The sequence below is a fragment of the Vipera berus genome, assembly GCF_964194415.1.
Source record: "Vipera berus genome assembly, chromosome: 1".
Classification (NCBI taxonomy): domain Eukaryota; kingdom Metazoa; phylum Chordata; class Lepidosauria; order Squamata; family Viperidae; genus Vipera; species Vipera berus.
Window position 1 is genome coordinate 88,460,846 of NC_138202.1, and position 27,728 is coordinate 88,488,573.

At 42.3% G+C, this 27,728-nt stretch overlaps 1 protein-coding gene across 1 annotated transcript in view; it reads left to right on the forward strand.

The window, feature by feature from the left end:
• Positions 1–27,728, forward strand: part of NAV2 (neuron navigator 2) — a 197,750-nt gene that overhangs the window by 15,204 nt on the left and 154,818 nt on the right. Inside the window, exons 4-7 of the mRNA XM_081343733.1 lie at positions 7,583–8,720; positions 14,314–14,432; positions 20,818–20,926; positions 22,909–23,298. Coding sequence (XP_081199859.1) covers positions 7,583–8,720; positions 14,314–14,432; positions 20,818–20,926; positions 22,909–23,298 — 1,756 coding nt within the window. The remainder of the gene's footprint in view (positions 1–7,582; positions 8,721–14,313; positions 14,433–20,817; positions 20,927–22,908; positions 23,299–27,728) is intronic.

The following is a 27,728-nucleotide window of genomic DNA, read 5'->3' on the forward strand; positions in this document are numbered from 1 at the left end:
ATAATTCAAATGTACTAGACTGTTTCCCCTACAGTTTTTAAAAATAGTGGAAGTATCTTCCTGTAAAGGTTTTCCAAAACCTTAAAGTGGGAAGTTTTCTTGATTGTTCTGATATAATATTACAGTCAAGACTCCTATTGGAAAAAATATTTCTTCTGATAATTTTGATTACTTTCATTCACCTCTTTTTTGAATTATCTGAACTGAGTTTAAGCAATCCAGATGCCGCAGAACAACTCTGGGACCTCAGTTTTGCTTGGGAAGGCAACAAGAATCTTTATTAAAAATAAGACATGTTGAATGTGTTCATTAGCAGCTCTGCGGACGCTGCTAAACTACAAATGAGCATAGTCCAAACCAATGATGGCAAGCAATAGCAATAGCACTTAGACTTACATACCTCTTCACAGTGCTTTACAGTCTCTCGGCAGTTTACAGAGTCAGCATGTTGCATGAATGAAGGTGAATATACGTGTCCCAGGATAATGTTGCAGGATCCAATCCAGGTCGGCCACCATGGCCAGAGACTTTGTCTTCCGAGCTTTTGGACTCGTACTGGAGCCCATCTTCAGGGAACTTCTCTCTAGCAGAGTTGTGTGCTCTCTGTGTGGTATTTATATGGTGCCTCTTGAATGTGTCTTTTTAGATGTTGATTGGGGTGTTATTGGCTGGCTATGAAATTGTTGGCTGTTGTTTGCTTCTGCTGCCAAGCCCTTGCCTTCTAGACAGACTTGAACACTGGGCGCTATCTAAGAAAATGAAATTCAATGGTGAAAAAAGTAATCTTCTACATTTAGGCAAGAAAACCAAATATACAGATATAGTATAGGGGGTACCTTGCTCAATAGTAGTAACTGTGAGAGGGATCTCTGAGTCCTAGTGGACAATCACTTAAATATGAGCCAGCAGTATGCTGCAGCTGCCAAAAAAGCCAACACAGTTAATGCTAGGGATAGAATCAAAACAGTTAACAGAGGGATAGAATCAAGATCACGTGAAGTATTAATACCACTTTACAATGCCTTGGTAAGGCCACAGTTGGAATACTGCATCCAGTTTTGGTCACCATGATGTAAAAAAGATGTTGAGACTCTAGAAAGAATACAGGGGCACCATTTCCCAGGCTTCAATCACTTCCCTAGATGTTTTTGCCCCCAGCAATCTGGGTCCTCATTTTACCGACCTTGGAAGAATGAAAGGCTGAGTCAACCTTGAGCTGGTCAGGATTGAACTGTTGGCAGTCAGCAGAATTAGCCTGCAATGCTGCAAGCTAACCACTGCGCCACTACGGCTCTAAAATGTCTTGATGACCGTTGATGATGAAAGATGCAAGGAGTTAGGGCATCAGGTGCCTTGTCCTTATGTGAAAGATAGTTTGGGACTACTGTTGTTCAATGATGAACTGAAAGACATCTGAAAAAAAAGATCAGCTGTGATCAGCTGCTAAAAAATGCAATTATCCTTTCTATGTATTATTTATCAGGGTTTTTTTTAAAATGAAACTTGCTGTGTCTTAAGAGCAAAGTTTGCTTGTCTGAGGACAAAGGAGACTGAAAAACTAAATCTTTAGAATGGGATGCGTAAAGGTTGATAAGCTGGCAAAACTGCTCAAAAACAGCTCAGAAACGGAAAAGTAGCCTACTGATGTGTATACACTAGAGAAAGAGAGAGAGGGAGGGAGAGAAAACACAATTTAGATTCTTTCTTTCTCTTCCAAATCTGTCCCTAGGATAGTAAATCAACAAAATTCAAAACTGAAGAAATAACTTCATCAATAGATCAGGTGCCAAGCAAAGCCAACTGTGAATAATTTCATTGTTGTTTATGTGTCTCTAACATGAGCACAAAGAAAGGTGCGAATGATGTTGTTGAACTAAGCAGGGGTGTCAAACTGGTGGCTGGCGTCACCCACAGGCCACACCCACCCCGGCTCCCCAAAGGCAAAAAACATCGCGATACGTCACGACACGTTGCGATACGTCACGTGACGCAATCAAGTTTGACACCCATGAAGTAGGGGGAAGAATTATGCAAGCTGTTCCCTATGGATCCAGGAGCTATACTGAGTGATTTTAAATTAGATGTGTGAGTAGGAAAAGACTGTACAATTTAAGATCAAGTTGAACACCCTTTTATGGTGTATGCGTTATACTAGTTCCTTCTGTTATGTCAAGTGGCTACAAAGAGCTTGGTTGGGGTTTTTATATCAGGGCTGGATTTTCTGGAGCTGGTTGCTTGATTTTTGTTATCCAGGGTGAGTTTTAAAGAGCAGGATTGAAGAGAAATATTTAAGGACATTTGAATTTTCAAGAGACCCATGTGCATTAAATTAAGCTATCAAACTAGAACTGGGGCTTCCTAAGCTAGCAAGAACTTTTATGCCAATATAAATTAGTTATCTTTTAAAGCCATCAAGAGAATGGCCAAGTATCCATTAAACCTTAACTATGGGAGAGAAAAAAAACAGAGTATAACTCATAGAGTACAGTAGTCCTTGACTTACAACTATTTATTTAGTGACCAAGGTTATAGTGGCACTGAGAAAAGTTATTTATGTACCTGCTTCCTTAGCTGCAAAACAATCTAAACATATGCACTTCTTTCCTTGCTTAATCTGAACTATCCCCCGAGACTCAATCAATTTCCTACTCTGTGAATCCTAGTAATTTTTATAATTAGCTTAATGGCTACGGGGACTATAAAATGGGCAATCCCTCTTTTGTATCAGACCTATAACTACTTTCATTTTGTGTTACTGTGGTGGGCTAATTGAGGATGCCATCAAATAAATTGCAGCCTACTGTAAATCCATCACTTCCCACAGGTATGTCTTCAGTACAGGGGTATTCTGCTTCAGTCTGCTCATGAGGTATATTCCATTCCTTTGAGTAGAAATTTCATCTATAACAATTGGTATAAAATAGTGTCAAACCTTGTGCCATGAAGAACATTCTGACTATTCATGGTACAGAATCAAAGTCTATTGGCTATTTCCTTTGAGTAGCTTTAGTCCTTTGACTGAATCTTCAGTAATGTTTTGCAATGTGCACCTTCAAATGTAAATCATATTGAACTCAACAGCCTTGTTTTGCTTCTTTTATATGCAATTAATCAAATTTTCCCAAACAAGATTGGGCTGTAGTTCCATTTTTCCTGCCAAAACTTTTTTAGTTCACGAGTGAATTTCACACCTCTGCTAATTTAAGCTGTCTCATACCTTTTCCCTGCCAAATGGGTTAGAAAATAAGATTATCCCTAGATGATTACAAATGTATGTACCTCTGCAAATGTATGTACCACGGCAAGGGTTTTGCAGCAATCAATTATATATGCAGAAGACAAACACATTTGGGGCATGAAACTTTAAGGCTAGCAGTGGGCAAAAAAGGGACAAGAGCCCAAGATTCTACAATGGGGACCAGGACATATATATCACTATGTTCAATAAAGTCCCATATTGAAATGACTTACATAATTTCTTGGCCCAGGGCCTAAAGGAAAAAGCCAGGTCTTAAGGGTTGAGACCATGTGATTCCCACACTTTTGGCACATGCTTTCTGTCCCCAACCAGAAAGTGGCCAGGGCACCCACCTACTCTCCATGGATACTGATGGGTTACATGGAACACCACTAACGTCATCTATCACTGCTGGTAGATCAAACTGTAGAATTGAGTAATCTCAAAGTGGTCAATCTGGACTTTGTTTATTCTTGGATGGAGATGCACCATTTGTCATGTAATACTTAGTTTAGCAAGTGGGGAAGCAAACTAACTGCAGTTCCATGATTCATTATACCTCTAGGACCTTTAAAGAAATAGTACGGGAAGACACATACATGTTATCTGAGGGAAACCATTGCTTTCTCTCAGAAAGACCAGCTGCATTTAACTGACAATTGCAAATGATAGTAAATTCACCCTACTGTAATTCTGTGTGGGGGACAGTGAGAGGTTGTCTCCCAAGGCTTAATATTTGGGAGGACACAGATTTCCCACACACAAACTTGCCCCTCCCATCCCTTAGTGTTTATAAACTCATTTTTACTCTCCCCAGTGACTAAAGTTAGTTAGAATTATCTTCTAGAAGTAATTTTCTTTATTTCTGACAAATCTCTGTAGCTATTGGTAACCATAAGGAAGCAGCCTGTGTTTAGGTTTAACTTGACAAATGATGGGAAATTATATGCGTTTTCTCCAGTTCTTCTTACACAAACATTTCACAGAACAATTTAAACTATTGACATAGTTTCATTGTGAGTGGCTAGGTTTGAATTTGCAGTCAAGATATTACAGGAGCTGATGAAATTCAAACTAACTATGGTACAGTATGCATTGGCATTCAAATGGGACCACCAGCGAATCTGTAACAGAAACACTGGGAATTAAGTAAATTCCAAGTCGAGCTCTTCCTTTGAAAGGAGGGGAGAAAGTGGTTATTTAGCTTAACCATATTTTGAATTTGAACATGTCTCACTTGTTGTCAAGTAAAGTTGGCAAACACTCTTGAAGAAACAAAACTGCCTCAGGGAAGATGACAGGTGGGAATTTATTTTATTCATTGCAAAATGAGACAATCTGAGACACTCGGTGCAAAGAGCTTCTTTTTGAAATGAAATGTTTGAAGGTATATCACTAAAGTAGGACCAAAAGCAATGACCAGAAAAAGCAGCTGAAATAATGATCAATATTTATTCAGTCATAAGGGAAGTACATGGTAAACTCCTAACACTACAGTCCAGGGATCTCCCAAAAGCAAGGATAAATATTAAGTATTACTAGATTTCATTTGACACCTCTGCAACTTCCAAATCTGTGAAGATGTCCCAAACTCACACTTGGAACTGAAGCAAAGAAGGGATGGGTCCATTTTGTGGATTCCACCTATAGTTAGACCCATCAGTTTCTCATATACAATTCACAGGTGTTTTATTGAAGGCAAGGTTAGGCAATTAATGCCCCAAGGGCTGCCTATAACTCTTACCCGGGTTGCCCATAAACTTCAGCCTAATTTCAAAAGTTCTGTACAATCAGTCATGGCAGGCATCGAGACGTGACTACTATTTCTGCAGTTTGTGATTTAGGTGAATGAGAAATAGAAGCCAAAAATGAATGAATCCATTGTCTTCACTACTCCTTATGATCTCCGTTCATTCCGCCGGGACCTGAAGACCTGGCTCTTCGAGCTCTCTGGCCCAGGCTGAGAATTTTTAATTTTAATTTTAACTGGGGTTTTTATTTTCTCTCAGGGTTTCATTTAATCTTTTTTAATTGTTTTAACTTTTGTATTGATTTTCTTTTAAATATCCTGTAAACTGCCCTGAGTCCTTCGGGAAAGGGCGGTATATAAATCTAAATAATAATAATAATAACTCCATCACCATCAGTTTTCCACAAAAATAACAGAAGACCCTTCTCTGTTTTAAGGAATTAACAGCCTGCTTATAATAAAAGGTATAATGGGGAGGGATAATTGGGAAGTGTTTACAAATATTATAGATAGAACTAAGAAAGCCAGTTTATGCAGTGATTAAGGCACAAGGCTAGAAGCCAGGATACTCTGAGTTCTAGTCCTGCCTTAGGCATGAAGCCAGCTGGGTGACCTTAGGTCAGTTATTCTGTCTCAGCCCTAGGAAGGAGGCAATGGCAAATCACTTCTGAAAACCTTGCCAAAAAAACTGCAGGGGTTAGTCCAGAAGTCAGCATTGATCTAAGGCACTATTTTTCTTTATTTTTTTTAAAAAGGACTTTTACCGTTTTCTGGAAATGTTCAAAGCAGTCTTTAATATCTACATGTAGCTAAATGATGCATATCCATCAGAAGGATGGGATACAGAACTTTGAATAAAATAATGAATAATTCCTCCTTGCTGCAGCTGATGCTGTAGAATTAAATTAGTTTCTTGATCTGTACAGGTAGTTTAAAGTTTTGCATACAGTTGGGTATAAAATCATATATTTAAGTATCTGGCTCTTCAGACATGTTTAGCATAACCTGATTTGTATGTGTTGACTGCATGTGTATTCATACCTCTGGTGAACTTTTAACTTCTATCCCAATTGCAAAATGAAAAGGGATTGCTTAAGTATTTAACTACACCTACAAAAAAGAAAAAAAATCTATAAATCTAGTTCATTCTGTGAGGCATTTAGACCCGAGTTGGTTCCCTTTTCCAAACTTCTGCTCTAAGGGGTGGGTGGGTGAGAGTGGGAAAAAGTGCAATAGAAATTATCTAGTTTAATCATTTATAATTAATGACACTCTGGAAATCTTCCAATCCTAGCAATGCCTGCTCTCTATAAAATGAGCATGCACATCTGCTGTTTCAGTTAGGACAGTGGGAGTTGACTGCAGGAGAAGTCTCTTAGAAACCTAAATCTCTGCTAAGTAAGGAAGATGGGTGTGCTTAGAAATATGAAGCAGTTTGATGCAAATCACACTGGTGAGATCAACAGAGCTGTCTCTTCCGTGAGCAGTTAAAAGTGAAGTCAAAGAGACTCTCTGTGGCTTCAGCAGTGCATGATTCAGAAAGCAACATTCACAGTTCTTTTCCAAACTGCTGCAAACGTTCACTGCCGGTTGCTGTTTATTTTTAAGTTCAAAAAGCACAAGAAGCTCTAGCTGCCGTTTATTGCTAAAGGATCCAGGATAGCAGGTAAAAGCCGTTAATCCCAGCAAGCTGCAGGGCAGACTAACAGTGAGAGATGACAAAAGCTAATTGGAAACATCAGCAGTCTAACAGAAGATGTGTTTGCAGTAATTGGGATGTAATGTCTCCAGAAGAGAAAGTTTGCAAGGAGTAGCTTTAAAAAGCAGTGGCTCTCAAGAGGTGAGTAAGGGAGATTCTTAAGCTCTCTTTTTAAAAGACAAAACCTGAAATGCCTTCAGAAAAAAGAAAGTAGAAGGGGTTTAAATTCATCAAGGAAATATTTCAGCTATATCTTCTTCATATAGCTGCTGTCAGTTTAAGATAAAACTGATCCTACGTGAATTCTTGTCAGGATAAAGGTATAAGAAATTTCAGCTTTGTGGATTAGGAAATGAAATGTATATTTAAGGTTTGGTTGTTGTGGACTTTTTTTGTTTGTGGTGATTCTGATATGCAAATGTTGGTTTTATTTTGTTTGATTCTTGTTACATTTGGAATTGTTTGTTCAATTATTTTTCAAGTTTGTCAAACTGGATGGTTCCACACAGACTGAGTTTATGTTTATTTATTTGTTTGTTTGAAACATAGCTTTGATTAGACAGCTTCCAATCTCTATCATTATAATTGGAGTAAAGAAATGTAGATTGGGTGATTCAGAGCAGTAAGAAAGAGATGGAGTTTTCAGTAAACTTGTAATAGGAAAAAAAAACATTTAAAATTTGCCCAAAGTTGACTATTTAGTCCCTCCCCCCAGACTGATCTTATTTCAAATCCAGAAATAGATGATAGACAAAGTATAAAATGTCATTTCTGTATTTTTGAAATACTATTAAATACTGAAATACAGTGAAAGCAAATCACGTTCACCTGAAGATTTTATCCAAACGCAAAGTGCCAACAATCTTGTATCTTATCTTTTTTTTTCTCTCCCCAGAACCAGCAGACAATTTAGACCCCCAACCCACAGGAATGAATGAAAATGCAACTTCTTTGGTTCAAAGCAGCAGTAGCAACAATGCTGCCACTTGCAGTAACTCTTCGGCCATCCCCCAGCCCAATTCCGCAGTCAAACCTTGGCGCAGCAAATCATTAAGTGCTAAGCACACAACCACAACATCCACATTAACTGTAAAACAGCAGGTTCAGGAATCTCCCAAACCCCTCCCAGAGATGGTCAAAACTACTCCCAATGGTCAGAAATCAATGCTGGAGAAGCTGAAACTCTTCAATACAAAAGGGGGTTCCAAAGCAGTCGGGTCATCTCTTGAATGTCCGGGGTCTCGGGACACTAGCTGTGAAAGATTAGAGGGCCTCTCAAACTTCGAAGAAAGTGAGGAGATGGAGGCTGCAAACCGGAACTTAAACACCCCAGGACCCACATCAAATAGTCCCAAAATTGCACTTAAGGGAATTGCACAACGGACATTTAGTCGGGCTCTGACCAATAAAAAGAGTTCCCCAAAGGGCAATGAAAAAGAAAAAGAGAAACAGAAAGAAAAGGAGAAGGAAAAGGAGAAAGAAAAGGAAAAAAACAAAGATGTGGCCCAGAGAACTTCCGTGATAGAAAAAGCTGACATGAAAGAAGAGCTGAAGGAAGAACAGGTCCCCCCTGCTGTAAACGAAATGCCAAAAAAATCCTCCAAGATTGCAAGCTTTATCCCCAAAGGAGGAAAGCTCAACAGTGCCAAGAAAGAAGCCGCTGCCCCTTCACATAGTGGAATACCAAAACCAGGGATGAAAAACACCACAGGGAAATCCTCAAGTGCCCCAAGTTCCTCTGCAAAAGAAGGTGAAAGAAGCCGAAGCACAAAGCCAGCCACCAGCCTCTCTCATCCAAAAGCACAGCTAGATTGCAAGAATTCAAGTTCCACGTCAAGTTTAGCATCTACTGACGGGAGAGGAATGGGAGGGTGGTCAGCTTTAACTTCCAGCAGCAGCAGCCATGCTGTCAATGGGCCAACTAACAGTACCACCCAGACAACAGGAAGCAATACTGTGAGTGTTCAGCTACCTCATCCGCAACAGCAATACAGCCATCCAAATACCGCCACAGTAGCTCCGTTCATGTACAGGTAAGGAGCACTTTTTAATCATAATTCGTCCAATCTGACTTTTCTAGTATATCCAGATTTTTCTGGCATGGCTTTCTTCAAGGATGAAGAAAACTATAGTAATTGCTGACTTGCTTGGGGCTATTTATTTTAAACAGACCTGGGCAACAGTGCATATTCTCTCAGTCCAGGTTTGTAGAAGGTCACGTCGATGGGGGGGCCAGGGTGGGGGGTCTTGGGGCCTGAGGGGATGGGGTGGGGACAGTGATCCCCACAGTGATTGGGAATGGCAGCAGACAGATGAACAGAGGGCCATATCGAAATCTGGGATCACGCCTCCGCTATCTTCGAGCGGTGGCGTGCTCCGACCCTCTGGCTTCATCCTGCTTTTCCGGGGGTGGGGGAGGACAGGTACCTGAGCTCAGGCTGGTCTATTTGAATGCCAGGTCTGTGGTGAATAAAGGTCCCCTCATCCGGGATTTGATCGAGGAGGAAGACGCAGACCTGGCATGCATTACGGAAACTTGGTTGGGCCCGGAGGGAGGAGTCCCTCTGATTGAATTATGCCCACCAGGTTTCCATGTGCTGCATCAGCCTCGGGCTCAGGGTAGGGGCGGAGGGGTGGCAGTTGTCATCAAGGAGGCCCTTTGTCCGCGGGAGGCCACTGCCCCGCAGATAGGTGGATGTGAGTCCCTCCTCATGAGGTGGGGCCCTGGAGGTCAGTTGGGCCTGTTGCTTGCGTACCTTTCTCCCAGCTGCGTGGCAATGGCCCTGCCCGGGCTGCTTGACGCTCTCTCAGGGTTGGTGGTTGAGTTTTCCAGACTTATGGTTCTGGGGGATTTCAACTTGCCTTCCTTGGGGGAGACGTCGGGAGTGGCCCGAGAGTTCATTGCTTCCATGATAGCTATGGACCTGACCCAGATTATTCAGGGTCCGACCCACGAGGGGGGAAACACACCCAACCTTATTTTTATCTCCGGGCAGTGTCTTAATGGTCTGGGTGGGGTTTCTCCATCTACTCAACCCCTCTCATGGACAGATCATTATCTCCTGCGGCTGGGCCTCTGTCATGCCACCTCCCGCTGCTGGGAGGCAGAACCGACCAGGTGGTTCCACCCCAGACGCCTGATGGACCCGGAAGGGTTTCAGACGGCGCTTGGACTGATTCCTGCCTCCCTTTCCCACAGCCCAGTCAAGACCTTGGTTGACGCCTGGCAACGGGCTGCTTCTGAGGCTCTCGACTGCATTGTGCCTTTGCGGCTTCTTACCCGGCGCAGGTCCCGGTTGGCCCCTTGGTTTTCCATGGACCTATGGGAAATGAAGCACCGGAGGAGGGGCCTAGAGAGCATTTGGAGATCCAGTTGGTCCGAATCTGACCGAACACAGTTAAGATCTTTTTCCAGATCTTACCTTGTGGCAATGGAGGTGGCGAAGCGTGTTTACTTTGCCACCCTCATTGCGTCCGCAGATAATTGCCTGGTCACCTTGTTTAGGGTGACCCGTTCCCTTTTAAATCAGGGGACAGGGGAAGATCCCTTGCGGGGACAGGCCAAGGAGTTTAGTCAGCAACTGCAGTTTGGACCGGTCTGGACTCTGACTGGGCAGTATCTGATGAGGGGGAAACGACAGGTCTGGCTGATATTATCTGGGAGGAGTTTGACCCTGTGACTTCGGATGAAGTGGACAGGATCATGGGTAGATTGAGTGCCGCCACGTGTTTGTTGGACCCGTGTACCTCCTGGCTGGTTTATGCGGCTCGGGAGGTCACACGAGGCTGGCTCCAGGCAGTGATTAATGCTTCTCTGACTGAGGGATGCTTCCCTGCCACCTTGAAGGAGGCGGTGGTGAGGCCCCTCCTCAAGAAACCTGCCCTGGACCCGGCCATTTTGAATAACTTCCGTCCTGTCTCCAACCTTCGCTTACTTGCAAAGGTTGTTGAAAGTGTGGTGGCACGGCAACTCCCGTTGGTCCTGGAGGAAACGGAGTATCTGGATCCGTACCAATCGGGTTTCAGGCCCGGGTACAGCATGGAGACAGCATTGGTTGTGCTGGTGGATGATCTCTGGCGGGCTCGGGATAGCGGTTATTCCTCTGTCCTAGTCCTATTAGATCTCTCAGCGGCTTTTGATACCATTGACCATGGTATCCTGCTGTGACGTCTCCGGGGGTTGGGAGTGGGAGGCACCGTTTTATGGTGGTTCTCCTCCTACCTCTCGGGCCGTTCGCAGACAGTGTTGGCAGGAGGACAGAGGTCAACCCCGAGACCCCTTGATTGTGGGGTGCCTCAGGGGTCAGTCCTCTCTCCCCTCCTGTTCAACATCTATATGAAGCCACTGGGCGAGATCATCCGTGGTTTCGGGGTGAGGTATCATCAATATGTGGATGATACCCAGCTTTTCATCTCTAACCCGAACCAACCCAGTGATGCCCTCGACGTGATGTCCCAGTGCCTGGAAGCGGTACGAATCTGGATGGGGAAGAACAGTCTCCAGCTCAACCCGGCCAAGACTGAGTGGCTCTACATATCGGCATCTTGTGTAGTCCAAGATCTTTCATCTTTGGTTATGGGGGGAGAGGTGTTGCCTCCCGATGATAGGGCACGCAACTTAGGCGTCCTCCTGGATGCACGACTCAGTTTAGAAGATCACGTTGGAGTCGTGGCCAGGGAGGCATTTGCACAGGTTCACCTGGTGCGCCAGTTGCGACCCTATCTGGACCGAGATGCTTTATGTACGGTCACTCATGCGCTCGTCACCTCCCGGATAGATTACTGCAATGCTCTCTACATGGGGCTGCCCTTGAAGACCACCCGAAGGCTTCAGCTGGTGCAGAATGCAGCCGCGCAGGTTGTGATGGGAGCATCCCGATACTCCCATATTACACCCCTCCTGTGTGAGCTGCATTGGCTACCGGTTGCCCTCCGGGTGAGATTCAAGGTGTTGGTTCTTACCTATAAAGTCCTACATGGCTTAGGCCTGGGATATTTGCAGGACCGTCTGCTGCCAGGAACGTTTTCCCATCGCCCTTTGCGCTCACACAGAGAGGGCCTCCTCAGGGTGCCGTGGGCCAGACAATGTTGGCTGGCGACTCCCAGGGGGAGGGCCTTCTCTGTTGGGGCACCTGCTTGGTGGAATCAACTCCCCCGGGAGCTCTGGATGGCCCCAGACCTTTGATCCTTTCGCCGTGACCTTAAGACATATCTTTTCCAAAAGGCTGACCTGGACTGATGATAATGGGGTTTTTAATTATGATTTTAAATGTTTTTATTGGTTTTAGTGGGACTTTGACATAATTTAATTCTTTTTTAATATTTGTACTTATTTGTATTTTATTGTTGTTAGCCGCCCTGAGTCCTTCAGGAGATAGGGCAGCATACAAGTCTCATTATAAAAATAAATAAATAAATAAATAAATATTCTGAGGTCATGGGAATGCAGGTAGTCCTTGGAAAGTTGGCCAATTGCAGAGCCATCTAATTTTAGCCTTTTTACCTTGTTCTAGCTCTGCTCCTTTTTGTAAGATGACCTTGGCAAAGCAGTTAAAGGTTATGTGTAGCTTTTGACCTGAGAAAATATGGCACCATTTGGCTGAGGGCAATGTACTATTACATACAAGGAAAGTTTCCTTCTTCTCGTGCTCCTCCTCCTTTTTCTTGAAGAAAAAGTGATAAGTTGGCAAAGAGAAAATTCATTATGACGTAAACAACAATTTTATCTTATAAAATCATAGATTTGTTATCTTTGTGCCAAACCCTAATGGCTGCTTTCGTTCAGAATTAAAAATGATTCTCTGTAATTATATAGTATCTATAGAAATATTCTGGCTTGATACATTGGTTAAAAAATAGATGCCAGCTTCACTGGTTTCATTGACATAATTTGAGGGTAATAAGCTAATCAGTTAATTGCTACATTCCAGCATCTACCAAAGCCATAACCTGGGCAACATTGGGGGGGTAGGGGGGGCTGAAAAAGTGAATTCAATCTTGTTTGATGTGCCTAAGACATTATGTGATTATAGATAAAGTTTGGTAGAAAAAAAATTGAGACTAAAGCAGAAATGTTCAAGAAGGAAGTCAAAGAGGTGAAGCATGAATTAATACACTAGATTACATGATTAAATAAAAATATTTTACTTACGGTGTGCCAGATCCTTCTAAGGAGAAATAGCATCACAAGATTTTCAACAAAGACTAGTTATTACCTAATACTATTCCTCTCACTCCAAATATTTTATTAGCCCAATTTCATCTGTCCTTAACAGCCATTATTACATCAGAACATAGATAAAGAAGGACAGGACAGGACAGGACAGAACAGAACAGAACAGAACAGAATAGAACAGAATAGAATAGAATAAAAGCTGGAAGAGACCTTAGAGGTCTTCTAGTCTAGTTCCCTATACCATTTGAACAGAACAGAACAGAACAGAGCAGGAATACATCCATAGTCTTCTTTCACATGTTCAGCCAAAAGGAAACAGAAGATGAAAAGCCATGTGATTCTGTTTTCTATGCAAGAGGCCTGGAGTAGCATTGGTCTTTATCTACACCAGGGGTCTTCAAACTTGGCCCTTTTATGACTTGTGGACTTCAACTCCAAGAATTCCTCAGCCAATGTGCCTGGCTGAGGAATCCTGGGAGTTGAAGTCCACAAGTCATAAAAGGGCCCAGTTTGAAGACCCCTGATCTACACTTTAAAAAGAAGAAGAAGAATGCAATGAGGCTTTCTATTTCTGTGAAGCCATGGTGCTTGTTAGTCCAAACAATCGTAGTGGGGAATAAAGTGCTCCAGTATACTATTGAAATGCCATCCAAGGGAATATAAAATCTAGCATCTAGGTGTGAACGTGGAAAATTCATATTCTGTTTTGTTTGTTTATAATGCCAATGGCTAGAGAGGTATGAATCAGTGAAAAGGTAGTTGGCCACCAGTCTTCAATATTTCTTATCCTATTCGGTTTCAACTAATTTCTCAAAGAATCGTTAGAAAAATTAGTTAGAAAATTCTATCTAAATTGACTACCTGCAAATCCTTCATAACTTTGTTGCAGAATTTCGTGTAATTTTTGTAACTTCTTTTCTTCCCCTATTTAGCTATGAAAGAGATGAAATAAATAAGTAGATAAAGAATAGCTGGCATGAATAACATTGCCCTCAACAATGTTTGGATGATGGCCACCAGTATAGACTACTGATCTGACTGGCAACTTAATTTAGAACAGAGGTTATTTAAAATAATAATAATAATAATAATAATAATAATAATAATAATAATAATAATGATGATGATGATGATGATGATGATGATGATGATGATGATGATGATGGCATAAAAATGATGGCAGAAGGCCTTTTGACAGCAGAAATTTCGTATTTTTTACAGTTCAGTGCCTGTTTCCATATCTAGGACATAGCACAACATGGGACTAATGAATTATGTACAGTCAGCGTGCTAGTGTATCCACTATACTGTAGTGCTATACTTGCAAGCATTGTTATATTGATGTCAGAATTCTTTTTTGCAAATGAATGGATAAATGAATGAATGAATGAATGAATGAATGAATGAATGAATGTCTTTTCCTTTTTCCTGACCTCTATTTTCTACTTCAGATCCCAGACAGACAATGAGGGAAACATAACAGCAGAGTCCAGTACCGGAGGAGGAAGCACAAGCATGGAATCTGCTCCCTGCACAAAAACTGGACAACCTATTTTAGAAGATCTTTCTGGTAAGAGATAGGATGTGCTGAGTCTCTGAATCAGAGGATTAAAAAAAAAAGATGCTTTTCCAGAAGGTTTATTTTGTTATTTAGGCTATTACTTTCATGAGAGTGAGGACAGCATGCGCATTTATTCTTGGTGCTTCATTTTGGAGAGTTTTTCAGTATCTTCACTGCAGAAGCAGCTAATGGCAGGTTCTTATTCAGGAAAGTCAGAAAAGGAAACACTATTTTGTGAATACAGTTTGGGCATTATATAAATCTTTATCAATGAGTTTTTTAAAAAAACTTTATATCTAACTTAGTGAAAATGCCCACTTCTCTTAAATGTTGAATTCTGCCTTAAATAATTATTGTAGCATTTATGGAAAATGGCCAGAATGCTTTATTTAATAATTTAGAATAATACTTTAAAAATAATTAAAAAAACACACAGAACTGTGACTCTGAAGTATTACCCTAGACATTGTCTCAACTCCTGATGTTAAAGTCTATAAAGAATATCCTCTTTAAGGAATTTGGATCATTGAAATATCAGTTGTGTGTTCAAAGGCCTAATGCTATGAAGGATTCTTAAAAATGAGTGTATGTATATTATAATGAAACTAGTTAATTATAAACATATAGGAGGAACACAGTGGTTTACAAGCTTAAAACACTGAGCTGCCAATCAGGCTTGTGTTTGGGATCCATTGATGCTGTGGGGCAGGGTAAGTTCCCGTCACACGCTCCAGCTCCTGTTGACCCTGCAGTTTGAAAGTGGATGACTATGAATAGATTAATGGGTACCACTTCGGTGGGCAACTTCACAGGAACATGAAAGGATCCCCCAACTGGGCATCCCCTGGGCAACAGTGATATCACTGGCAAATCCTTTGGTCACAGAAGCACTTCAGTGCTTCCGACATGAAAAAAAAACCCTATAAATATTGCATTCACAAGTATTACAAATTTAGTGTATACCTAAAAATGGATATACAATGTTAGCTGCTCATATTATTTCAATATAGTTCTTATGCTGAAAAAAGCCACCTATGATGACAATAGTTTCTAGATAAGACCTGAAATACCTAAAGAGCCTAAAATTACTGAAGCTCTAAGCCAGGGGTGTCAAACTGGCAGCTCGCAGGCCAGATGCGTCACGTGCAGGCCACACCCACCCCGGCTCCACAAAGGCAAAAGAAGTCACGATACGTCACGATACGTCACGTGACGCGATCAAGTTTGACACCCGTGCTCTAAGCCATATATTGTCACTTGGCTGCAATGTCAAGCAATATATGGAACGGCAGTTAGTAATTATTCAACATGCTCTTTATTAGAGTTGGTGCTGAGTATTTTCCAGACGTTTATTTTGTTTTTTTAGACTAGAGATTCAGAATTGTTCTCATTGTTTCACATGATATTTCTTTGATCTTGCCTTTCTAAAAACTAGTTTTCCATGTTTGGGTAATTAGGTTGGTCTATCTTTAGGAGATTGGCTAGTATTTAGAAGTTACACAGCTTTTGGAAAGTTTCCAACAGTTTCTGTTCTCACAATTAATCCTTCACCCTGGTGTTCAGTTTTTGTATAGTTGTACCTAATTTATCATCCACCCAGGTTATGAATGTACAAAAGGCTAGTAAAGATTTTAATATTCTACAGATTATTATTTAGCCATTTGTGAACTCTGAACAATATTTCCATGAAGACAAGTGGCTAGTGCTATTCAGCAGGTTTCTAAATACACTTTTAATAAAACATATACAGTACGGGAATAAGAGAAGCAGTTAAAGATAATTAACAAATGGGATTTGGTATTTCTACAGCTGCCTGAAATCTTATCATTTCAGCCCAGAGATACCTTTGACAAATTCAGTTATATCATCATTCCCTGGGAATTTTAGAAGTTGCTCTTTCAACATATCTAAAGGGCAGTAGACTGAGAAGGCTGAATTACATGGACCTAAGTTAATAACTCCGTGAGCCTCTTGTTTATTTAAAAGATTTATATGGTCAACTCTTTTAAACAATCAGATTACAACAACAAAACCAATAACCATAAAACAGTCATTAAAAAAGTAAAATAAAACAAAAACTTGCACCTTAACTGTCCCCTTAGGACAGTGGACCCCAACCTTTTGGGCCCCAGGGACCACTTCCACAATGAGAGCTTTTTCCACGGACTGGAGGGGTGCTGCCTGCATCCTGTAGATGGGGATTCGCTTTTAGCGTGGCCCAGTTTCTGGCATGCCACGGATCAGTGCCAGTCCACGGACTGGGGGTTGGGGACCTCTGTCTTAGAATACCCTGCAGCAATCTCCAGTTGCCCTCATTTCATACTTTCTATCTATAGAATCCTACCTTAGCACCTCGGTAAAAAGCCAGGTGTTTGTAATCTCTCAAAAGGCTAAAAGGGTAGGAGCCTGCCAAATCACTTGGGGAGGATATTTTACAAGATTAGGGTCAGACATGAAAAAGACACACTTTCAAGGTCCAAGTAGGTGGCAAGATTTCAGGGAAATCTGAAGCATGCCTATCCTATCTGACCTAGTGGAACAAGCAGATATTCTTATGGAGAGATGGTCCTGCAGATAATCATTTAGGTCAGAGGCCTCCAATCTTTTTGGTTTGGTGACCCGGAAAGGAAAGTAGGCAATGCTATGTGCGCACGCACAAATGGCCTGCGTGCCTGTGTGCACAAAAATGAGCCCCATGCATGCACAAATGGGCCGTGTGTGAGTGCATGCGCACATGCAAATGGGGCTGCCCAGGTATGAGTGCTGCAAATGGGGTGGCACTAGCGCAAGTGCAAACGGGGCCATGTGAGCGCATGTGCTGGAAATGGGGCAGCACTAGCGCTGGCAGGATGGTATGGGCGGCACTAGTGCCAGTGGGATGCTTTGGGGCAGGGCGGCGCTAGCGCCAGTGGGATGCTCAGAGTGACACTAGTGCCAGTGAGATGCTTGGGGACAGGGCGACACTAGCACTGGCAGGATGCTTGGGGCGGTGCTAATGCCAGTGGGACGCTCAGGGCAGGGTAGTGCTAGCACCGGCAGGATGCTCAGGGTGGCACTAGCATGAGTGTGGGCCGCAGCCCACAGGTTGTTGACCCCTGATTTAGTCCTTTAAAGGTAGTGCACACGCAAATGGCTTCATGTGAGTGCATGCGCACATGCAAATGGGGCTGCGCGGGTACGAGTGCTGCAAATGGGGCAGCACTAGCACAAGTGCAAACAGAGCCATGTGAGTGCAAGTGCTGCAAATGGGGCAGCGCTAGCGCTGGCAAGACGGTATGGGCGGCACTAGTGCCAGTGGAATGCTTTGGGGCAGGGCGGTGCTAGCACCAGTGGGATGCTCAGAGTGGCGCTAGTGCCAGTGAGATGCAGGGCGACACTAGCACTGGCAGGATGCTTGGGGCGGTGCTAATGCCAGTGGGATGCTCAGGGCAGGGTAGTGCTAGCACTGGCAGGATGCTCAGGGTGGCACTAGCACGAGTGTGGGCTTCACGTGGCCCGGTGGCCAAGTAGCCACTGCCCAGTAGTGGGCCGCAGCCCACAGGTTGTTGACCCCTGATTTAGTCCTTTAAAGGTAGCTCCAACTGTACCCAGAATGAGACTGGTAGCCTGTATAGCTTGTGCAATAGAGATACATCCTGACTAACCTGTGAACATCTAAAACTGTACACGCCACTGCCTGTAACTTCCCAAATGGTTTCCAAGGGCAGCCCCAAATAAAGCGGATTGTAATAATCCAACTGGGAAATGATTAAGGTATGAGCATGACCTCCTAGTCCAGGAAGGGGCTCTTTGGTGCACAAGATGAATCTGTGCAAACACACCGCTAGCCAATGCTGCCACCTTCTCATCAAGCAGCAGCCATGAGTCCAGGAGGATCCCGACTTCTCTGCATTGACGGGCAGCAGCTGCTGAGAATTCAAGGCTTGACAGGAAGTGGACTGTCCATGGCAGGGGTCTGTGCCCTCTAAGTCCAAAGCAGATATTTCCTGTCAAAATTCCTAATTTTGACAAGAGGCAGTGCTAATTTGCATAGAATATAAACTGAGTTTAAAGTTTCCACGATTCCAGAAAAATTCTTTTTTAAAAAAAGAAGCATCTTTAGTTTGACAAAAAAATAAAATAAATGGACTGAAATCTACTGTGCAGTTATCAGCACTTTCAAACTGCCAGCTATTGTTTCCACCAAATGTTAGTATTCTTTATTATAACTTTTCCTCATCGGTGTCCTCTGCACTAAATCTCGGATTTATTTTTTTAAAAAAAAGTTATTCACATGTTGAATAAAGGATTACTAAGGTTTCAACATTAAGGTTACAAATGGCTCTTCAGGTTTCGCAAAGTTCTTGTTAAAGCTGGATTTAGGACAAATATTAACAAAGAATTCAAGACTTCTTATTCCTACACAAATTTGCTCAGTCTCTTAGAAGAGCAAAAGAGTTTTGTTTCCAAGTCATTGTGTCCCACCTGGATTCTATGAAGCTACGCCAATATCTTCACAGAAGGTAGATTTCTCATTAGCTGCTCCCACTTTGTAAAAGTACTTGTGGCCTGAATTTAATCTAACATCATTTCTTTTCATTTCCAGGTAACATTGTGGCTTTTCCCTTTTGCTTTTCTTTTTTTTTATTCCCATTTATATCCCGCCCTTCTCCGAAGACTCAGGGCAGCTTACAATCTAAGAAGCACAAATCAATGTGCTTAGCAATAGCCTTCATTCTATGTATATGCCTGCTTATTAGGGCTTTCACACACCCCCAAGCGGCATTATTACAAAGTCAGCTTATTGCCCCCAACAATCTGGGTCCTCATTTTACCTACCTCGGAAGGATGGAAGGCTGAGTCAACCTTGAGCCTGGTGGGACTCGAACCTGCACTAATTGCAGGCAGCTGGTGTTACTTAAGGAGGCATTAGCCCACTGCTCCACCAAGGCTCTTTTTTGCTAGATTTATTCAGTTGATTTATTAATTAGTGCTTACTTTTCCGATTGATGTTTTAAAATGTATTCTATTTCTATTAGCTGCTTTAAGTGCATTTTAAATACACACAAAAAACTTGGGGTAAAATGCTTTAAATAAAATACATTTAAATAAGTGGCATAGAAAAGAGGGTGTTTTTTTCAAGCTTGCAGAGAGAGCTCAGACTTTCCTTTTATGACGATCACTTGAAATGTTTTTGTAGACTAAGGTTGTTTTATTCCATGGATGTTTTACCTTTGAGGAAAACCTCTTGAATGAAATGAAACTTCTGAACAGAGACATGCTTTGATCTGAAGATAACTAAAACATATTTAGGTAAAGGAGCGAGAACTCTTCTCCCTTTGGAAACACAAAAAGTGAACAATTGCTGTAATTGCTGTTATGGTTATAACATGCCAAAATGAATTTTGGGTGGTGCGCTAAAGTAATTCCTGCAGTATTCCTTACTCTAAGACGGATATCCTTTGTTTATTGATTTTCTAGAGAGCACCCAGATGATATCCTTATCAGATTGATACACTACAGTATTTCTATGTTCCCACAAGTTCTTTTCTATTGAGAATGCAGTCTGGTAGATAACATGACATAACATTTCAATTTTATAATAAATGGTAGATTCCAGTCTGCCTGAAATTACATAGCCTTGTATTCAGCTAGTTTAAATCAGTGTGTGTTTTGCCATAAAGTATTTGATATTCCTTTTTTTTAAAGAAACCACTCCTTCAGAAACAATGAGATTAATTTGATACGTTAGACATCTCCAGAGATGATAAAATTGCATGTTTAAAGAGATGGGAATCCAAATAGAAATCCAAATAGAGTTTTTCAAACCCACGTTGATCTTTAGAACTTCTTTACAAGACTCGGATACAAACATAATAGCATGAGCCTGAGATTGTTTGGGATAGTGGAAATGAATGCATTCATAAATAGCAATAGCACTTAGATTTATATGCCACCCCGTAGTGCTGTAAACATTCTCTGGGCAGTTTACAGAGTTAGCATAGTGTCCCCAATGATCTGGGTCCCCATTTTACTGACTTCAGAAGGATGGAAGGCTGAGTCAGCCTTGAGCCCCATCAGGATCGAACTCCAGGCTGTGGTTAGAGTTTGCCTTCAATACTGCATTCTAACCACTGTGTCATCAGGGCTCCTCCAATAATTCAAATAATTTTGAATATTAAATACAATTCAGATTAATGTACAACAGAGGACTATGTTTGTCAGATTGATTATACCCTACCAGGTCTCATTCAGCCCAAGGTTAAATGCCACTTACAAAAAAAATTAAAAAGAGCCTGAGATAACATAAAAATAGAAAAGTATTTTTTGAGTTGAACATGCGAAACATGTGTATGTGTATACTCTGCTGATAAACTCAAATTACTTCTTGTCTAAAAGTTGCATTTTTCCATAGGGGAAGATCCAGAAACGCGCAGATTACGAACTGTCAAGAATATAGCTGATCTTCGGCAAAACTTAGAAGAGACCATGTCTAGTTTACGAGGAACTCAGGTGTCTCATAGGTAAGAGACACGTGAATTATTTATTTATGAGGAATAGAACTACTTTGCCCATACTTTACTTTCTTTCTGCTTCTGAAAGATTATGAATGACTAACGGCAAAGATTAATTTGACTATACACTGCACTTCATTATCTTTTTTTACGTGAAAACCTAGAATCTGTACCATATTAGGGCATAACTGAGATTAATGAAGAGTTAAAGTTTAGGAAGTGGAAAAAACTATTTCAGAGAAGGCTGTATATAAAGGCTGAATCTTGGAAAAATATTAGTTAAATATTTTTTAGGTGATGTTTGAACAGAAAGGTGCAAAGATTACTTTTTAAAAAGTTACCTAAGTTTACTTCTGAAACTTAACGTATTTTAACCAGATCTGCATTATTGTGTTTAAACAAGCAGCTGAACTGTATTTGACCTGTTTGATAAGGCACATAGTTTGAATTCCTACCTGGCCTTTGGATAAACAAAGCCTTATAATTCTATTAATGAGGTATGCATGGTCATATTTTAAAGCAGTGAAAAATGATTCAATAGTAATATTTCAAAAAAGAAATCAAAATGGTCTATTGTTGCACTGTAGCACATAATAAAATTGCCAATTTAGGCAATCAGCTAAATGCTTGGGAAAAAACCACATCAAAGAGGTAGTATGATTCAACGGTGACATTTCACTTATCCAGACACACGTATTTTATCCAAGCTTTCCTAGTTTTTAAATAATACAATCAAAATTTAAAAAATACCACAAACTGAAGACAAAATATGAAAAAGCCATCAGTAACATAATACAGGGGGGCCTGAGACAACTAAACAGTCCTTAAATCACACCTAAAACTTGAAAGCTCAATACCAAATAGTTTTCTCAGAAGTAATATTTCCAATGATACCTTCTGCCCTAACTACAGAAAAATAAGAAAAGAAGCTAAAATGAATTCACTGTTGGAAAGGCTCCCTAACAAGTTCAATCTCATAGGTTTATTCATTAAAGTTCCACAGCCATTTATTGTTTTTAGACAATAAAACAGTCTATACAGAGCATTGGTAAATAATGCCATTATTAATAATAAAGAGTTATGGTTGACATCTTTAACAAAAGGTCTCATCAAGGAAGCACCATAACATGATTCCACCTAAGATGTACAAGTGTATTAAATGGACTTCTATAGGTTGCCTTGATCAAATGTGTTGCCTTCTATGTTGTTGTTAGCTGCGAATTCGTGTCCAACCCATCGCGACCCCATGGACAACATTCCTCCAGGCCTTCCTGTCCTCTACCATCTTCTGGAGTCCATTTAAGCTCACCCCTACTGCTTCAGTCACTCCATCCAGCCACCTCATTCTCTGTCGTCCCCTTCTTCTCTTGCCCTCAACCTTTTCCAGCATTAGGCTCTTTTCCAGTGAGTCCTTCCTTCTCATTAGGTGGCCAAAGTATTTGAGTTTCAATTTCAGGATCTGACCTTCTAAAGAGCAGTCAGGGTTGATCTCCTCTAGGACTGACTGATTTGATCGCCTTGCAGTCTAAGGGACTCATAGGAGTCTTCTCCAGCATCATAGTTCAAAGGCCTCAATTCTTTGGCGCTCAGCCTTTTTTATGGTCCAACTTTCACTGCCATACATTGCAGCAGGGAAGACCATAGCCTTGACTATACACACTTTTGTTGGCAGGATGATGTCTCTGCTTTTTAGTGTGCTGTCTAGATTTGCCATGGCTTTCCTCCCTAGGAGCAAGCGTCTTTTAATTTCTTGGCTACAGTCCCCATTTGCGGTGATCTTGGAGCCCAGGAAAATAAAATTGCCTTCTATAGCCAAAAGTTAATGTTCCTCTGCCCCATAGTTTATTAGTAAGATTTTTTTAAAAACCATTTTTTTGCTTTTCTTTCATTCCAGGTATCTAGTATTTAAATCATTTAAATAAAATATTTCTAGCATTTGTCATAAACATTGGTTGAAATGTATTACACCTTGAATCTTTTCCTATTTGAAGCACTTTGGAGACCACCTTTGATACTAATGTCACCACTGAAATAAGCGGTCGCAGCATCCTCAGTTTGACTGGTAGGCCAACACCTTTATCTTGGAGACTTGGGCAGTCCAGTCCCCGCCTCCAGGCAGGTGATGCTCCATCAGTGGGAAATGGATATCCTCCAAGAGCCAATGCCAGCCGATTCATCAATGCAGAACCAGGACGTTACATGTATTCAGCACCATTGAGAAGACAGGCAACATCTCGGGACAATAATGTTTGCCACGTGAATATCACAGACAAAGGAGGTGATGAAGTAGATCTTGAAGGAATCAACATGGATGCTACAGGTTATATGAGTGACGGAGATGTCCTTGGAAAAAATATAAGAACTGATGATATTACAAGTGGGTGAGTACAATCAAATCTGTTTGTTACTTTAAAAAAACACATTTGTTCTCTGCTCTTGAGATAAAATTAGTTCCAACAATTAAATTTAGTAAAAATGGTGCAATGTATTAAGAATATATTGGTTAAATATATGGTAGCACATTATGGTTATTGATGAGATAGTCCAGGTTTAGAAGTAAGGATCAGAAAAAAAATAGCTATTGATGATAATAAAATGACATTTTCAAGCAGAGTCTAGACCAGGGGTCCCCAACCTGTGGGCCACAGCCCAGTACTCGACAGTGGCCTGCTGGCCACTGGGTTGTGGGACAGGCTGGCCAGTGTGAAAATGGCCCCCTGCCATGCTGTGGGGCACAAAACTGGGTGCCACCACATTGTGGGGTGCAGAGGCCAGACCGCTGCCATGCTGCAAGGTGCAAAAACAGATGACACTGTGCCGTGGGATGCAGAAATGGGCTGCTGCCGTGCTGCAAGGTGCAAAAATGCCCTCCGCCGCACCCTGGGCGCAGAAACAAGGTGCTGTGCCATGCAAGAACGGGGCAGGGCTAGTGAGTATCACATGGGTGCTAGCCCCGCCCCATTTGGGGCACACACGTGCTCGCAGGCCCATGTGCACGTGCACACACACATGTGAAATGCTTCCTTCTCCCTTTTCCTCCAGTCCACCAGCTGGCAAAGGTTGGTGACATCTGGTCTAGACAGCCATCTGTTGTGGGTGCTTCCATTTGGGTTTTTGCACTCACTAAGCAAGAAGATACAGTAGATAACATTAGTTTAAATTGCCTTCCTTTTCCATTTCTGTGAAATTGTTATCTAATTCGTTGAAAATTTTGCTTAGTTGTGAGCCTCTGAATGGAGTTTAATAAAAGAAAATGTATCAAGAACTTAGGCTTCTGTAGCCTTTGCCCAAGATCTGTAAATTGGTTAATTGAATGATGTTATGTTGAGCTGCCTAAATTCTCAAACTTTTGTCTGTTCCACAGGGAGAAATGCCATAGCAAATTATCACACACCATTCCTGTATATATTGTCTTCCAATTAGCAGCATGGGCAAACTGCAGCATGGTAGTTCTAATAGGACTTAGTTCTTTCCTATTGTCGTTCTTAGTTCTCTGAGATCAGCCCTACACAAATAAGCATGCAGCCTGATTCAGCCTATTCTGTCTGTATACATACAAGTACTTACTGGGGTTTAAGTCCAGTTGCCTCATGAAAAAGCATCTTTGGGATAACTATGACCTGGAAGACAGAGAATCTCCATAGACATTGTGTTTGCAGATGTTAGGTGTTGGAAGACCTAGAATCCAAGTTACAGCAGAAATTTTAACTCATGAATAAAACTATTCACATGAGGACATGATAGATAACAAAGAATTGCTTCGTCTGTTGTCTAGTGTCTGGATATATTTTTAAAAAGTATTTTGTTTTCTACAAACTATGGCATCTAGAGCGTGTTTGCTTTCCAAATTGTATGTATGTACAGTATGTATCAGCAGTATTAGAAATACACAAAAAGATGCATGGGAATAGGACAAATTAATGATTTGTTTGAACATGGATAAGCTGAAGAAAACCAAATCCTGTTATACATGGTATGAACTACCAAAAATATTAAAGTCCCAATAAAAGATGGACCATTTTTTTCCAGAAGTACAGATACTTTGCCTCTCATTCTATTATTTTTTGCACTTGCTAGTAAAGTTGTCACACGCACATCAGTTTTGTACAAAATAATATAATGGAAGCATGTAAGACATTGTCACTATAGGAATGAATGAATTGTATTTTATTGTTGGCTATCTTTCATATACCTGGATGGTCTTGTCTATCTTTTTTCTAATTTTTATAGAAATTTATTTGTTTATAGCTCCATCTAGTGGTGAGCAATTTCCTTAGTAAATCTGCATCTTAAATTGAACCCTAAGTTTCCTTCCATTTAACAGTTATTGTAGGCAGTGGCGTAGCGTGGGTTGTCAGCACCCGGGGCAAGGCAAGTAATTTGCGCCCCCTAACCTGTGGATTTTAGCACTCGAGTCTCTTCCACTAGCTCAGGAATTCTGGGAGTTGAAGTCCATGAGTCATAAAAGAGCCAAGGTTGCCTACCCCTGAGTTAGGTTCAAGGCAAAAAAGGGTCTCTGGAGAAGAGGGAAAATGCTAGTTTAAAACTGAAACAAGGCAACTTTAAGGTGCCTCAGCTGTGATTTAGGATGAGACAAAGAGAGGACATGGCGTTGAAAATGGTTAATGGGGCATGTTTGTTCCACCCTTAGTGGATGTCAGGATAAACCCCACGAGAGAATGACCTTACAACAGATGTGAATAGGCTTGGACTACGTTTGTAGATTGAGTGCATACATCACATGGAGCGATGATGGGCTTCATCAAGATTTATGATCCCACAATTGGCTAGTTTTCTCCATCTTGTCCTAAACCCTGGATACCAACCACGGTTTATGGCTTAGCATGTGGCGTGGGGTTGACCCAACATGTTAGGCGACAAACAATGACTTCCAACTTACAATGCCTCAGCTTCACAAGGTTATTCCAAAGCCGGAAAAGCCAACCAACCCACCCTGCAGCTTTGCCTGCTTAGGCTGAACCCCAGGAATTCATACTTGCTGCGGCGCCCGACCTATTTTCTGCCCAGACGCTGCTTATCCAAGCCAAGCCGCCTCCTTCTCTTTGGCACCTCACCCCAAAGATTCGCCGGCCTGGCTGGAAACTCTCGCTGCTGGCGACGTGTGTCGGGGGGGCGGTCCCGATCGCCTCCTGCAGGGGGAACCGAGTGGCCGCAGAGAGTCAATACAGCAGGAGGAGGAGGAGGAGCAGCAGCAGCAAGCAGCCGCAGGTGCGGCAGCTGCAGTTGTTACCTGACTGCCAGTCAGTCTGACGTAAGGGAATTGAGCTTTACCTGTTGGTTTAGCATCCTGCCAGCAAAAGTTTCAGTCATTCAAAGTCAGCAGACCAGGCTGGGTGCCGAAGACTTAGGAGCAGACAGAAGGGAGAAAGTTGGGAACTTTAACTGAGTTTCCGAGTGAGGTACTATCATTCCTTCTCTTTGTACCTTTATCCACATCCATAACAATAAGAGAGTTGGAAGGGACCTTGGAGGTCTTCTAGTCCAACCCCCTGCTCAAGCAGGAGACCCTATACAATTTGAGTAGTCTCCTCTTAAAAACTTCCAGTGATGGAGCAGCCACGATTTCTGGTGGCAAGCTGTTCCACTGGTTAATTAATTGTCCTCACTGTCAGGAAGTTTCTCCTTAATTCCAGGATGTTTCTCTCCTTGATTAGTTTCCATCTATTGTTTCTTGTCCTGCCTTCTGGTGCTTTGGATGTATAAGTTCACACACACACACACACCATTCTTTGCTGTCATGTCACCCCAATGATACGTTTGGTTTGCCATTAGGGTGCTGTGTGAATGTGGTCTTTAAATAAACTGCTGTTTATTAAATAAAACAGTTTTTTTTAAAAAAAAAAAAAAACAAACCCCCTTTAAATAAAAGGGAAAGTCTGTAGCTTGGGAGTTTGGAGAGAGAAATGTTTTGACACAGTTAATGTGTGTTTCTGTGACGTTCATGAAGCCCCGGTTGAATGACATGAAACGAATCCCAGTTTATGGCCAATTTGGGGAAGGCGGCATCTGAGCGCTCGTTTTCCCCGCACCGGGTCCAGTCAAATTCACACACTCTTGAGCCAATCGAACGCATCCTTGTCTTTTAATCCGGTTCGCGCTCCAGAAACTGAGATTGAAGGCAGAAGAAGAGTTCAAGCTTTTAATGGGGGGGGGGTGAGGGCTGCTTTTCTGCATTCCAGCAGGACAGGATTTATTTTTATTTTTATTTTTTTTAAAAAGTGCCTTTTGCAGAACAGAGACAGCACGGGCGCGCCCACAAACACACACACACACGCACACGCACCCGACCATGTCCTCTCGCCCCCAAAGTCTGCATGCACGGTTGGATCGGCAACCTGCCAACGCAGCTTTCGTTCCAGAGCAGGGACCCCCGGAGAGACGCTGCAGCGATCCTCCCCCCGCGGGAAATCCACCCTCTTTCAAGCCCCGCCGCGCCCCCCCCCGCCCTTGGCAACCCCGGGAGCGCCTTGGGAGAGCCTCCGCAGCGGAGCCCCGGGCTTGCAGGAGGGCCGCGCTCTGTGCACGCTCAGGAGCCGCCTTCTCCTTTGCGGGGGGGAGGAGGGAGAGAAGGCTTCCGTCCAGCGCCGGAGCGAAGGCGGAGCGGCCCGAAGGAGGAGTCACGCTGTGTGGTTGTGTGTTTGTGTGTGTGTGTGGCGCGCCGTGGGGCGTCAGGCCCTTCCTGGCTGGGGCTCCGGTGCCTCCGCCCTGCCGGATCCCGGCGCCGTCGACCGCGCCCCCCCCAGATGTTGCGCCCGGTGCGGCCAGCCCCCCCTGCACCCCCCACGCTACG